Source organism: Girardinichthys multiradiatus, chromosome 24 (assembly GCF_021462225.1).
Source record: "Girardinichthys multiradiatus isolate DD_20200921_A chromosome 24, DD_fGirMul_XY1, whole genome shotgun sequence".
In the NCBI taxonomy this organism is placed as follows: domain Eukaryota; kingdom Metazoa; phylum Chordata; class Actinopteri; order Cyprinodontiformes; family Goodeidae; genus Girardinichthys; species Girardinichthys multiradiatus.
This window is the reverse complement of record NC_061816.1, coordinates 678180-693884: the sequence shown is the minus strand read 5'-3', so window position 1 is coordinate 693884 and position 15705 is coordinate 678180. Positions and strand designations below refer to the sequence as shown.

The 15705-nt window shown below is 43.6% G+C and overlaps 3 protein-coding genes across 4 annotated transcripts in view; all 3 read left to right on the top strand.

The window, feature by feature from the left end:
* Nucleotides 1–15705, top strand: part of LOC124861402 (NLR family CARD domain-containing protein 3-like) — a 373247-nt gene that overhangs the window by 253750 nt on the left and 103792 nt on the right. The gene's annotated exons all lie outside the window — the stretch shown is intronic.
* On the top strand, nt 1694–6969 carry LOC124861484 (tetraspanin-7-like). Its single transcript, XM_047355280.1, has 8 exons — nt 1694–1988; nt 4837–5025; nt 5178–5252; nt 5340–5435; nt 5779–5934; nt 6322–6405; nt 6525–6596; nt 6681–6969. The coding sequence occupies exons 1-7, from the start codon at nt 1905–1907 to the stop codon at nt 6591–6593; spliced, it is 753 nt and encodes a 250-aa protein (XP_047211236.1). The 5' UTR covers nt 1694–1904; the 3' UTR covers nt 6594–6596; nt 6681–6969.
* On the top strand, nt 7888–10459 carry LOC124861499 (mid1-interacting protein 1-B-like). Its single transcript, XM_047355299.1, has 2 exons — nt 7888–8038; nt 8736–10459. The coding sequence occupies exon 2, from the start codon at nt 8966–8968 to the stop codon at nt 9422–9424; it is 459 nt and encodes a 152-aa protein (XP_047211255.1). The 5' UTR covers nt 7888–8038; nt 8736–8965; the 3' UTR covers nt 9425–10459.

Sequence of the window (15705 nt, the reverse complement as noted above, 5' to 3'; positions counted from 1 at the left end):
TCAACCAACTTCTGAAGTTTGAAGCTTTCCAGAACTCCACCAGAACCTACAGTTCTGATGGGTTCTGTTTGATGCTTAAAGAGGGCATGGAACCACCTCTGGACCACCACCCCCACAGGAACATGTCTCCACGGTGCTGCTCAGCTGATTCCCTCCACTGGTCTGATTGATTTTGTGCACGGTGGAGTGATTATCTAACAGACATCTACAAGGATTTTAACAACACTGGGTTCTATGATGTCTGGGTCAACGCTACAGGCTCAAATATACTCATACACCCCCTTTAATATTGGTTGAAATATCTCAGGAGGTTGCACCTCAACCAGCCTTCTGAGATGATTCTGGCAGGTGTTTGACAGCTCTTCTAGACAGATTGGGTTTGTTTCTAGGAGCAGAACCTGCTTCTAATCATAGTCCAGAAATTTCAAATGGGACTGAAGTTAGGCTCATTCCAGAAGTTTAATGTCAGCCTGTTTTATCCAACTCAGAACCAGTTAGCCTGTGTGTTTGGGACGATTGCTCTGGGTCCAACCTCCATCAAGGGTCAACGCTGTCATGACTGGACGCTGCTGGAACATCAGCGTGTCTCTCCACAGTAACATCAGTTTTAAGCTGGGTTGTAATAATTAACGCATTTTAGACCCAATCTTGTAAAAGAATGATGTTTCTGAGGCTGAATCTGTGTTCAGTGTGACGGATGCACCGACAGCTACTTCATCTGTCTCCTGACCAAAGACCACCCAGGGCAAACATCAAGCTGTGTCAGATGTTTTCTGGGAAATTCATGCTGCAGGACATATGACATCCTCCACATCTCTCTGACTCCAATAATGAAAGTCTTCTCACTCAGAACTCGTGTCCAGTTATTGCTTCACCGGATCTCAGTTAATGACAAGATTCTGCTGCAGCAACAGAAGAAGAGAGAAGTCCCTGCTTCTAGCTAAAGGTCTTCTGAAGAAAGGTTTAGTGGACCAAAGCTGAGCTGATTGCGACAATGACAAGAAGAATGTTGGGAGGAATCAAAATGAGGCTTAGAACTCTGTCCTGTCCCAGTTGTAGAGCATGGTGGTGGCAGCATGATGCTGTGGGTCTATTTCCCTGCCAGAGGTAGTGAGGCGTTGGGTAAAGTGTACAATCACTACCTTAAAATTGTTGACGCAGTCGGTGATCCAACAGGACAATGGTCCCGGTCACAGATCCAAACGGGTTTGGGCTTTAAAGATTTATTGGGTTTTTGTTTCTGACTGGATCTGTCAGAAACAGAAATGTGAATCCTGATGTTTGTATAATTCTGACAAAATCTAGAAACCGGACTTTAAAGCTCCTGTTGGGGTGTCTCTACAGGACCTCATGGAACCTGTCCACCAAACCGACACCATACATCTGCTTTAATGCCGTGACTCAGAACTGCTACAGAACATCAGGCGGTTCATCTGCGATGTTGGTGGTTTTCTGTCTGACTGAAGGGAAACTCCCAAACCAGACGTTTGTAGAAGCAGCCTGAAGCTGGAGGTGAAGCATGAAGCAGGCGTGCAGCTCCGCTCGCTGCCATGTGACCATCATACTTCACACTCTGACCACAAAATTTACATGGAGGTGAGGGCCCCCCCCCCCACCGGACCCACCCAAAACCACCACAGATACTCAGAATATTCACACGTTTAGGTGCTTTGACACACAACTCAAACTGATCCAGAACCAGCCTGTAAAATCTGTGAAAAATAACGTTTTACTAAACTGATCCTGAAAACATGCAGAAAAACATCACTTTATTGAGGATGTTGCAGTGATTGTTTCATCCAACAGAGGGCGCTGTTTGATTCCTCAGGATTACCTCAGAGAGTCTTCCTCGCCTGATACAAAGACAGAGAAAGAGGAGCAGGAGTCCAGTTGAAGTCAGATAGATGATGGCTCCCAGGAGGATGGAGACCAAACCGGTGATCTGCTTCCTGAAGATGCTGCTGCTGCTCTACTCCTTCATCTTCTGGGTGAGAAACCTCCTCTTCCTCCTCTGTCACACAGAGGGAGAAGCAGTGAGTCTTTACTTTTCTTCTTCTGCAGGTAAATCCTGTTTTTTACAGGCAGATAAGAGCTGAGCGTCATTAACCTCACCTACTGCTATCTAACCTTGTTGAGCCCTGATCTGAACAGCAGATGTTTCAGGTTTGAATCAAAGCTGGTGTTGGAGCTCTTAGAGGAGATCCGAGGGTCGGTCATTTACTGAGGAATGAGGAGGAAGCTGCTGGTCTCACAGCAACATGATAATGAAGAGGAGTTAAACAGCAGGAATGAAACAAACACTTTAACAGCTGAAAGTCTCCTGATTTTCAGATGGCCCAGCTCTGGTTCTGGGTCCTGGTTCTGCTCTTGGTTTTTGGTTGAGTTTTTTTTTTTTTTATTCTTTTTAAAAAGCCAACTTCAGTCCTCTCGGGGCGCTGCACAAGGTCCATTTCTGTTTAACCCAGTTCTGTTGTGTAGAAGTGGCTGATTCCCAGTTCTCCCAGTGCTGACCTGTCTTACTAACACCATGGTTCCATTAATCCAGCCAACCTGAAATGGACCGACTCTTTAAAGAAAAGATCTCATTCACCTGATTTCCATCAGCTAGTTTAGTTTTGGACTGAGTGGTCAGTAGGTGGCGCCACAGGTTAAACTGAGTGTTGCTAACTGGAAAGTAACAGGAAGGACGTCTTCATGTGTCGGCCATATTTGTTTTCTAGAAGATTTTCATTATATGGACTGACTGATTCTTTATTGTTGGGTTCCTCAGCTGGAGGACATTATGTTTGACCACTCATCGTTTGGAGTAAACCGGTCCATTTCTCACTAAAACCCAAAGAAGATAGACCTTTCTATTTACTGGACACAAACCAGTTTAAAAAGACCTCCAACCTCAACTGAAACAGTCCAAAACAAACACCTTCTGTGGTGGGGTTAGCATTTGGCCTCATTGACTCTGCTCAACCCGGTTGGGTCGGTACCCTGAACTTAGTATGTTCCGGAAGTTCAGAGTTGTGATGAAGTATTTACCCCCTTTACAGATTTCACTTAAATGTTTCAGATCATTAAACTGAGGTTTAAGTCAGAGATAACCGGAGTAAAAACTAAAAGCTGTGTTAAAAGTCCAAACCGGCCTGGTTCTGTGTGGTTCTAGTAATTACCCCTTCATGAATTAACTGTGACTAAACCACATTTACTAGCCATGATTTCACTCCTACTCCCAGAAATCACTTAAACAGAACCTGTCTGACAACATGAAGTAGGCTAAAAGATCCCAAAGAAATGCTTCATGTCCCGATCCAAACAAATTCTAGAACAGATGAGAAACAATCTAATTGAAGTCAGACTGGAGAGGGTTCCAGATCCAGTTCTAAGGCTTTGGGACTCCAGAGAACCACAGTCGGAACCACAATTATGGAGAAAACATGGAGCAATGGAGAATTTTCTCAGGAGAGGCTGACCTACCAAAATGACTCATCCAGGAGGTCACAGAAGACTACAGAACAGCATCTAGAGCTCTTAAGGTCAGAGGTCATGATTCAACAATAAGAAAGAGAGACTGGCCAAAAATGTCCTCCATAGGAGAGTACTGGGGCCAGAACGACTGCTGACCCAAACGAACATCAGCACCCGTCTCACATTTACCAGAAACATCTTGAGGATCTCTAAGACTTTAGGAAACCATTCTATGGACTGATGAGACCTCCATAATAACAGTCAAACATGGTGGTGGTAGTGTGATGGTCTGGGTCTGCTTTGCTTGTTCCTCAAACCAGAACTGTCTGCAGAAGCTGCTCTAAGTTCTGGAGCTGATTTTAGGTTCCTCACAGCCTGTTCTAAAGTTGGGTTCTGTTTGCTTGGACCTTTCTCAGACATTTTTCCAGACGAGTAATGAGAGAAAACCATGAAACACACATTATACGGTGATGAGGCGCAGACTGAAACATTCCTTTGATAGTTGGAGCGAATCGGATCAGATTTGATCTCCTCAGATACAATCTGCTTTAGAAACATCGTCTGTGATCAGCTGCCTGGTGTTTCAACATCACAGCTCCACTGACTGAGACGCTGCAGCAAAGAGCAGAAGACACCTCCTCCTCCATTTACCTTCATTCTTCCTCCATCCTGCAGCTCCTCTGATTCACATCCTGGTAAACGGTGCTGACAAACCGACTTCAGTATATCAACCCTACGTCTGGTCAGGCTGCCTTCCTGATTTACAACATGTTCACCGTTAAAACATGTAGAATACAACTGGTTCCAGATGTAACTTCAGGGTGAAAAGTTACATTTTGAAGGAAGTGATGTAAGTTCCACCTACATAAAGTGATATAGTCATATTTGAGGTATATCTCTCTGGTTATGAATGTTGTTAAGTCAACAGGTGAGATGTTTGCAGCTCTGTGTCTCTCAGGACACTGATGTGAGCATCTCTTCTCGTCTGTTTGTCACTTTGTCACTTCACTGCCGGCGTCCACATTCAGTCATGTGCTGCTGAATCACGGCTCCTTCCTGTGATTCAGTCCATCTGCAGCTCTGATCATCAGGAAGATGTTGAGTTTCAACTGCCTGCAGGACGAGTCAACGGTTTGCTGGCGTACAGGTGTTCTGGTCAGATTGACCCTTTGTCTCAAATCAACAGCATTATGGTTGAAACTTGGACCCAGTTGGGCCTTCAAGGTTCAGAACTGGTTCTGGATTTGATGAATCACCTTTAACATGAAATGTCTGCAGTGGTCACCTGAACCCCTTGGTGTCTGGGTTTAATTGATTACTCGAGTTTATCTGAGAATATGTGATTGGCTGTCAGTTTAACCGCTGGCTCCTCCCCCTCAGGTGACAGGTGCGGTCCTACTGTCGGTGGGATTATGGTGGAAGTTTATGTTGGGACCCTACATGCTGCTGCTCTCGAGCAGCTCCTCCAACGCTCCGTACGCACTCATCGGTACCGGCGCCACCATCATCCTGTTCGGATTGTTTGGCTGCTTCGCCACCTGCAAGGGTCACCCCTGGATGCTAAAACTGGTGGGAGGTCATGTCTGTTGCTGCCCATGTTTCTGAATTGTTTAAGTTTCTATGTTTCCTCTGAGATTGAACCCTGACAGTGATCCTACACTGACTTGATTGTTGGAACCAGCTTCTCTAATCTTGACCTCTGACCTCTGTCTTCTTCTCAGTATGCTGTGTTTTTGTCTCTGGTCTTCATGACGGAACTCATCGCTGGAATCTCCGGGTTCATCTTTCGTCACGAGGTCTGAAAACTTTCTGTTTCATTCACCATCGTCCACATAATAAACCTCCTAGTAGAGAAATGAAACCGAACAGTTCTGTGTGGTCAGATTAAAGGAACCTTTTTAACTTCGTTGACTGAAGCTGTGATGTGGTACAACGGATACGATGAACGGAGCATGGCCGTGGATGACGTCCAGCACAAAGTAAGTATCATGCTGTTTAATCTCAGTTCCTTTCTCTATTTTAGGCACAAACATGAGAACAATACTACATCTTACCCTAAAATCCTAGGATGGTCGTGACATCCCTCAGGGTCCATTTCTCTGACCGTTTTGGTTTCCAGTTTTTAATCATTTTTTCGTCTAGCCTGTTATTTTTGAAGAAAAACATTCATGTTTATCAGTTAAAGATGCTTCACCATTCCTGCCATTCAAGCTTCCTGCTCTGCAGATCTGATGATATGCAGATGATGCACTAATCTGTGTGTAAGATAATCTGAAACAGAATCAGACTTTGGTTTTGTTTTCTGTGGGTGTTTCTTTACAGTTGCACTGCTGCGGAGTTCAAAACTACACCAGCTGGTTCAGCAGTGTGTATTTTCCAGCCAGCGGTATTCCTGCCAGCTGCTGTGTTAGTTTCGTTGAGTGCAGCAAAGCAGATCTAAAGAATGCAACTCTGGCTGCACGCAAAGTCTACAGACAGGTCAGGAGCTTACATTTATACACCGGCTGCTGTGACACACAGAAATATTCTGATTGGAGATGATTAAATAACAAAATAACATGTAAGCAACACTTCTGATAAACTTAAGATGAATATGGACAGGTTTCATAAATCAAGCATTTAGTTATGTGTTGTTTAAAATGCTGATCTTTGTTACCTTACATTGTCATGTCTACACAGTCTCTTCAAGCATGTCCAGATATTTTCTGTGATACCCCAACAAAAAGTGTGTAGAAACAATAATAGAATACAATATGTAGCAAGAAAACCCCAACGAGCAACGTAACGTCCTAATTTAGTTATTGTGTGATTTCTATTTGGACAGACAGACAGATTGAAGAGCTGTCTCTCTCTCCGTCTCTGCAGGGCTGTTATGACTTGGTGGTGTCCTTCATAGAGAGCAACATGGGAATCATTGCTGGAGTGACCTTTGGCATCGCCTTCTCTCAGGCACTGAACTCACCTGATCTTCTCCATCATTCAGCCTGCTGAGTGGAGCTCTATTATTAATACTGTGGTAGAAACATTAGTGTGAGCTCAGTGGGTCTAATGAACCTGTTCTGTCTCAGGTCATCGGGGTGTCTCTGGCCTGCACCTTGTCCTACTTCATCACTACCAACCAGTATGAGATGGTCTGACAGGTGAGCTGAACATATGTGTTTCCTTCACCTGCCGTATGCGGAAGCCTGTTGTCTGACCTCCATCTGCTGTTTTCTGTCTCTTAGACATCACATGAGGATGGCCGTCACCATGGAAACCTGCAGAAACACACGTCTTTTCATTACTGTTGTATTTATTCTGTGTTTTATGATGCTGGTTTGTCTCTGATTGGTTTCATGTGCACATTATATATCTATATGGACTGTGTTTGAACAAACAGCAGGTGTGATTGGTGGATTAAAACCAAACCAAACATTTTACTGCGTATGTTTAGAAAATCAATGTTTTCTGTGGAAGTCTGGAGCTGATAAATCCTACTCTGTTGTTTCATTAAAGCCATATTGTTTAAAGTGATGAAGTCATAAAGCCTTCCTGTTTACAACAGTCTTACCTTCAGACTCTCACCTGATCAGCTCCTTCAGAATAAAAGCCTTTTCTAGACCTGCTGCTGATTACTGGTTCTGAAAGCAGACTAACCTGCTCCAACAAATGATGCTGATTAATACATTACATTCTGGTTCTGATCAAGCTGACATTAATACATTACAGCTGATCAATAACTCAGGCTGACAGTAAATGAAGGGTTCAGAACGTCCGTCTAACAATCCTCCCTCCGAACATATCGGGTCCAGATAAGCATTTTGGTCTTTATGTTTCATATTTTTACCATCTTTATAAGCTGTTAAATGTTTTTACCGCCTCAATAAGAAACACATAGAGGTTAGTGACTGAAACGTGACCTAATATGGAACATTGTCATCACTGTGTCCTGGGTTCAAATACCAGACTAGTCTGGGTTCTGTTCAGGTTCTCCAGCTTCCTCCCACGGTCCTAAAGCATGACTGGAAGGTTAATTGGTCTCTCTCAATTAGTTGGAGTGTTATTACTATTTATTCCCTTTCTGAACTGGGTTTGAGGGCTTTCCCAGATCCAGGTTCATCCTTCAGAGGTACCAGAGAACCTCTGAACGCAGCCAGAGTACCACGAGGGGAACCGGTACCACAGTTTGAGAACCACAGAGCGAAAAGAACCGGAACTTTAATTCTATCAATAAACAATGAAGTTAAATCTAGAATAAAACAACATACGGATGAAAAAAGTCCAGAACATGATTAAAATGAAGAACCTAAACACGTAATTATTTGTTACATCGTAATTAATCCGGTTAAACGTTGTAATATTTTCCAACGTCCCATCTGACGTCATGCCGTGTCTGATTGGCTGACTCAGGCAGGCCTCGCTGTGATTGGCTGTGGCTGATGCTTCCTGATGCTGGAAGCCCCGCCCCAGCTACGCTGCCAGCACCACCCTTGCTCGAACGAACCCGCTGACCTCCCTGAGTTCATCGTTTCCCGGACCGACAGACGAACAGAACCCGGTTCTCCACACGCCAACAGCAGTCAGGAACAACGGACGGCACACGGTAAGACTTCCGGACCGGCCTCTGCGGGGAGATTTCCGGTTAATGCGGCGGACCGAACCAAGAAAGCGGGACGCAGAATTACCGCTGGCCTGGAGCGGATGCAGGGAGGCGGTGTACCGGTTGTTCTGGCCGAATACTGCGGAGAGATTATCTGCTAAGTTCCGATAGTGACGTTTATCTACATTAGGATAAACGAACATCAGGAGTTCTGGTGAATTCGGTGGGTTTGGTCGGTGGTTGATTTTTTTGGGGATGTTCTCGTTGAAAACTTACAGAGTGATGCTGGTTCCATTATCGGACAGTTCCTGTATTTCAGGCTTCCGCTCAGAGACCAGATCATCCAGCGCTGGGTCTCTGATGGTTGACGAACCGAACAGAACCCATCTGAGCAGAGAGATGATTGGATCTGGAGGAAAATGTTCTGGTGTGTCTGTAGCCCGGTTCTTCTCTGAGATGATCTTCTAAACTTCTGGTTGAGGTTTCAGCTCACAGCTTCTGTCAAGATGTTTAAGAAGATCAGTTAGATGAATGTTGGCTAGATATTCCCTCCATGGCTCCATGCTGGACCTTCATGAGTTCTCCTGGACTCAGGGGGAGATCATTATCCTGTCAGATCTTCACTGTGTGACTGAAGGTGTAGGACCTTCACATTCCACTCAGAGTGAACCTGAATCTTCTCTTTCTGCTTGTTTCCCAGGTGGCTGCTGGAGATCCATGTGGAGTCCTTCATCTCCAGCCTGGACCAGAGTTTGGATCAGATAAAAAGCTTGAGTGCTGGTCGTGGAGGCATCGATTCCCTCTCTCAGGTCAGGAGCTAGTGACCCAGGATCAGGCTGCAGCTCCATTCTAATCCTCCAAAGAGCTTTAGCGGGTTGAGTTTGGACCTGGACGGTGTCGGGCGCTCAGAAAGGACCTCAGCTGTCCACCATGATGCAGATAACTGACTCCTACAACCAGAAGAATTCTCTCTTCAACGCCATGAACCGCTTCATCGGCGCCGTCAACAACATGGACCAGACGGTGATGGTGCCAAATCTGTTGCGGGACGTCCCGCTGGACGACAGCGAGGAGCTGAAGGTGCCAGAGGCCAGCACCACCCCCTCCACCAATGGCAGCGTGTACTTCCAGCAGGACGGAGACATGTACACCTCCTACATTCTGCTCAAGTCCATCCGTAACGACATCGAGTGGGGCGTCCTGCAGGGTGACGAGCGCCCAGAGGAGAAGGTGGAGGTGAAGGAGGTGAAGCAAGCAGAGGCGGAGGACGACTTGGAGAAACAGTTTCATTTCCACCTGAACGGACTCCACGGTGTTCTGTCCAAACTGACGCTCAAGGCTAACACGCTCACGAACCGCTACAAAGAGGAGATCGGCTGCAGGAACTGAGGAGAACCTGAGCAGGAAACTTCCAGAAACAGAACCATGCAGTTGCTTTCCAGCTGATTTTAACTCATTAACTACTAAAACTAAGCATCTTACCAAGCAGGTCGTTATTTAACTCCATTAAATACTTTGCCAGGAAGCTGTTGCTGACAGGTCAGGTTGACGGATCAGTTGCAGAAGAAATGACCACATATGAATATTTCTATGAAATCTCTGGAGAACTTCCAGATTTCATCAACAGTCTTCTGTAATCTGAAAATATTTATTTCTCTTTGTTCATGTTGGAAAAACTTGTTAGATTAAAGTTTTAAAAAGATCAGAACTTCAGAGACTCCAGACAGGAGCCCAGAGGGACGCCACGATCTGTTTGTCATTGTAGTGATTTCTAACCAAGTGTCCTTGAATGCACCATCAGCTCCACTAACTGGTCCAGACTGGTTAGTCTGGAAGTGGGTTTGGTAGCTAATGGGCTAGAACCATACCTGGTAGTTCAGGTGAGGTTACCGTTCACCAGGAGAAGCTGGGCTTGCTCCTCTAACGGGTCTTCACGTGCTACATTTCACGCTGCAGACTCTAAACTATGCAAAGATGCTGACGGCACAGAGCGACTGGATGGGTCTGGACCGGACAAACAACAGAACTCCTTTCTTCTACCAACTGTAGAAGCACCAGAACCGCTCAGCTGGGCGTTTCTGTTGGACTCGTGTTCAGCTTGTTTACATGTTTGGGTCTATTTGAAATGAACATGAAATTATTCACCAGATACAGAACCAAGGTCCAAACAATGTTCTGTTCAGTGGTTCACCTGCTAGATAGCGTCTCCTGAAGGACCTTCTCGCTGGTGGAGATCTGGTCACAATGCTGGAGTTTACTGAAATCAGGAGCAGCAGATCAGAAACTTCTGAAACCAGCATTGATCCGAAATGATCAAACGATCAGAACCTGAAGGTTTCCGCTGGTTCTTCTACTCTGGAAGCTCTTATGGAAACGTGATGTTTTTATTTCATGTCCAGCTTGGTAATAAAAAGATCTGCTGAATGTTTGAGTGTGTGGCTTCATTTAGGAGGAACTCCAACATCTCATGAAAGGTCATTTAGAAGGAACTCCAACATCTCATAAAAGGTCATTTAGGAGGAACTCCAACATCTCATGAAAGGTCATTTAGGAGGAACTCCAACATCTCATGAAAGGTCATTTAGGAGGAACTCCAACATCTCATGAAAGGTCATTTAGAAGGAACTCCAACATCTCATAAAAGGTCATTTAGGAGGAACTCCAACATCTCATGAAAGGTAATTTAGGAGGAACTCCAACATCTCATGAAAGGTCATTTAGAAGGAACTCCAACATCTCATGAAAGGTCATTTAGGAGGAACTCCAACATCTCATGAAAGGTCATTTAGAAGGAACTCCAACATCTCATAAAAGGTCATTTAGGAGGAACTCCAACATCTCATGAAAGGTCATTTAGAAGGAACTCCAACATCTCATAAAAGGTCATTTAGGAGGAACTCCAACATCTAATGAAAGGCATTTAGGAGGAACTCCAACATCTCATAAAAGGTCATTTAGGAGGAACTCCAACATCTCATGAAAGGTCATTTAGAAGGAACTCCAACATCTAATGAAAGGTCATTTAGGAGGAACTCCAACATCTCATAAAAGGTCATTTAGGAGGAACTCCCAACATCTCATAAAAGGTCATTTAGGAGGAACTCCAACATCTCATGAAAGGTCATTTAGGAGGAACTCCAACATCTCATGAAAGGTCATTTAGGAGGAACTCCAACATCTCATGAAAGGTCATTTAGAAGGAACTCCAACATCTCATGAAAGGTCATTTAGAAGGAACTCCAACATCTCATGAAAGGTCATTTAGAAGGAACTCCAACATCTCATGAAAGGTCATTTAGGAGGAACTCCAACATCTCATGAAAGGTCATTTAGAAGGAACTCCAACATCTCATGAAAGGTCATTTAGGAGGAACTCCAACATCTCATGAAAGGTCATTTAGAAGGAACTCCAACATCTCATGAAAGGTCATTTAGGAGGAACTCCAACATCTCATAAAAGGTTATTTAGAAGGAACTCCAACATCTCATAAAAGGTCATTTAGGAGGAACTCCAACATCTCATGAAAGGTCATTTAGGAGGAACTCCAACATCTCATAAAAGGTCATTTAGAAGGAACTCCAACATCTCATGAAAGGTCATTTAGAAGGAACTCCAACATCTCATAAAAGGTCATTTAGGAGGAACTCCAACATCTCATAAAAGGTCATTTAGGAGGAACTCCAACATCTCATAAAAGGTCATTTAGGAGGAACTCCAACATCTCATAAAAGGTCATTTAGGAGGAACTCCAACATCTCATAAAAGGTCATTTAGAAGGAACTCCAACATCTCATAAAAGGTCATTTAGAAGGAACTCCAACATCTCATAAAAGGTCATTTAGGAGGAACTCCAACATCTCATAAAAGGTCATTTAGGAGGAACTCCAACATCTCATAAAAGGTCATTTAGAAGGAACTCCAACATCTCATGAAAGGTCATTTAGGAGGAACTCCAACATCTAATGAAAGGTCATTTAGGAGGAACTCCAACATCTCATGAAAGGTCATTTAGGAGGAACTCCAACATCTCATAAAAGGTCATTTAGGAGGAACTCCAACATCTCATAAAAGGTCATTTAGGAGGAACTCCAACATCTCATAAAAGGTCATTTAGGAGGAACTCCAACATCTCATGAAAGGTCATTTAGAAGGAACTCCAACATCTCATGAAAGGTCATTTAGGAGGAACTCCAACATCTCATGAAAGGTCATTTAGAAGGAACTCCAACATCTCATGAAAGGTCATTTAGGAGGAACTCCAACATCTCATAAAAGGTTATTTAGAAGGAACTCCAACATCTCATGAAAGGTCATTTAGGAGGAACTCCAACATCTCATGAAAGGTCATTTAGAAGGAACTCCAACATCTCATGAAAGGTCATTTAGGAGGAACTCCAACATCTCATAAAAGGTTATTTAGAAGGAACTCCAACATCTCATAAAAGGTCATTTAGGAGGAACTCCAACATCTCATGAAAGGTCATTTAGGAGGAACTCCAACATCTCATAAAAGGTCATTTAGAAGGAACTCCAACATCTCATGAAAGGTCATTTAGAAGGAACTCCAACATCTCATAAAAGGTCATTTAGGAGGAACTCCAACATCTCATAAAAGGTCATTTAGGAGGAACTCCAACATCTCATAAAAGGTCATTTAGGAGGAACTCCAACATCTCATAAAAGGTCATTTAGGAGGAACTCCAACATCTCATAAAAGGTCATTTAGAAGGAACTCCAACATCTCATAAAAGGTCATTTAGAAGGAACTCCAACATCTCATAAAAGGTCATTTAGGAGGAACTCCAACATCTCATAAAAGGTCATTTAGGAGGAACTCCAACATCTCATAAAAGGTCATTTAGAAGGAACTCCAACATCTCATGAAAGGTCATTTAGGAGGAACTCCAACATCTAATGAAAGGTCATTTAGGAGGAACTCCAACATCTCATGAAAGGTCATTTAGGAGGAACTCCAACATCTCATAAAAGGTCATTTAGGAGGAACTCCAACATCTCATAAAAGGTCATTTAGGAGGAACTCCAACATCTCATAAAAGGTCATTTAGGAGGAACTCCAACATCTCATGAAAGGTCATTTAGAAGGAACTCCAACATCTCATGAAAGGTCATTTAGGAGGAACTCCAACATCTCATGAAAGGTCATTTAGAAGGAACTCCAACATCTCATGAAAGGTCATTTAGGAGGAACTCCAACATCTCATAAAAGGTTATTTAGAAGGAACTCCAACATCTCATAAAAGGTCATTTAGGAGGAACTCCAACATCTCATGAAAGGTCATTTAGGAGGAACTCCAACATCTCATAAAAGGTCATTTAGAAGGAACTCCAACATCTCATGAAAGGTCATTTAGAAGGAACTCCAACATCTCATAAAAGGTCATTTAGGAGGAACTCCAACATCTCATAAAAGGTCATTTAGGAGGAACTCCAACATCTCATAAAAGGTCATTTAGAAGGAACTCCAACATCTCATAAAAGGTCATTTAGGAGGAACTCCAACATCTCATAAAAGGTCATTTAGAAGGAACTCCAACATCTCATGAAAGGTCATTTAGGAGGAACTCCAACATCTCATAAAAGGTCATTTAGGAGGAACTCCAACATCTCATAAAAGGTCATTTAGGAGGAACTCCAACATCTCATAAAAGGTCATTTAGGAGGAACTCCAACATCTCATAAAAGGTCATTTAGGAGGAACTCCAACATCTCATAAAAGGTCATTTAGGAGGAACTCCAACATCTCATAAAAGGTCATTTAGAAGGAACTCCAACATCTCATGAAAGGTCATTTAGGAGGAACTCCAACATCTAATGAAAGGTCATTTAGGAGGAACTCCAACATCTCCTGAAAGGTCATTTAGGAGGAACTCCAACATCTCATAAAAGGTCATTTAGGAGGAACTCCAACATCTCATAAAAGGTCATTTAGAAGGAACTCCAACATCTCATAAAAGGTCATTTAGGAGGAACTCCAACATCTCATAAAAGGTCATTTAGGAGGAACTCCAACATCTCATAAAAGGTCATTTAGGAGGAACTCCAACATCTCATAAAAGGTCATTTAGGAGGAACTCCAACATCTCATAAAAGGTCATTTAGAAGGAACTCCAACATCTCATGAAAGGTCATTTAGGAGGAACTCCAACATCTCATAAAAGGTCATTTAGGAGGAACTCCAACATCTCATAAAAGGTCATTTAGGAGGAACTCCAACATCTCATAAAAGGTCATTTAGGAGGAACTCCAACATCTAATGAAAGGTCATTTAGGAGGAACTCCAACATCTCATAAAAGGTCATTTAGGAGGAACTCCAACATCTCATAAAAGGTCATTTAGGAGGAACTCCAACATCTAATGAAAGGTCATTTAGGAGGAACTCCAACATCTCATGAAAGGTCATTTAGGAGGAACTCCAACATCTCATAAAAGGTCATTTAGGAGGAACTCCAACATCTCATAAAAGGTAGATGTTTAAAGAGACCTGAGGAGAAGAATATGAGGTTCTAGAGAGTTCCTGAATGAATCCAACGGTAGGTCAAGGTTTTTAGGAATCCTGACGGGAGTCTAGAAGTAGTGGAGGCCGTGGTGGTCTCAGAAGGAGTGTCCGAGTGTCCGTTCCCATGACGATGAGTCCAGTGAACATTGAGGTGAGGTCAGAACCGTCTGTGACCTCTGAGGTTCTCGTGTTTCTCTACGGAAACATTAGATGAAATCAACCTGCAATCAACGCTCAGGGGTGCATTTACTTTTCTAATCTGGAAATATTTGACCAACCAGTGGAAACTAGAAACCTGCTGAGTCGCCTAGTTTTAGACCAGAATATGAACCCGTTTTCTGGTTCTGATCAAGCTGACATCAGCTGGTTAATTAGTGGGGCTGTCTGCAGTCAGCCATGCTGTTTGTAGTTTATCAACTGTAGTTTTTAAACAGCGTTACCTTAAGAAGAGGCATGGGGGCGCTGTTTCAAACCTGTTCCGTCAGCCTGGTTATAACCCAGTAACATGCAGATGCTGCAGTACGCTGCAGAACCTTCAGTTCTGATAGAACCGGATCCATCAGGGTTTGATGACTGGAGACTATGCATACACAGCTGCTCTGAGCATGCTCAGTCAGCTCAGTCCTGTCTCTGTTTACATGACAGAACTCGGTCTGGTCTTGCCTTATCTGGTACCAGGAGCGCTACCCCAGAACCAACAGGGTCAGATGGAAGCTGTCAGGTTCTGTTTCTCTCATGAACAGAGACTTCATATCAGATGTAGAAATGAGCCCATTCTAAACCCAAACCTTCTCGGACCTGGCTGCCGGTTCTGCTTACTGCCAGCAGGCTGGATTTCCTGTAGTTGTTCCAGCCTGATACCAGGTTCTGTGAGGTGGTCCGTCCCAGGTTTCTGGGTTCTAGCCGACCAGCTGCTGAACAAATCAACCTGTTGCTGATTCTGAAGGGAAATAATCACTTTAAATGATTTTATTCTAAATCTGCAGTAAACCGTAGAAAGCTTCGGTTCTGAACTCCATCTCTGGACCCGGCCCAAAGTTCTGATTCCCTACTGACTTTATTACGTGTAGAACTGGTGCTGTGGGATATTTAGCAGGATGTGACGTATATTTAACTCGGTACCGTTCACTATGTGAAGCTGGTTCTGCAGA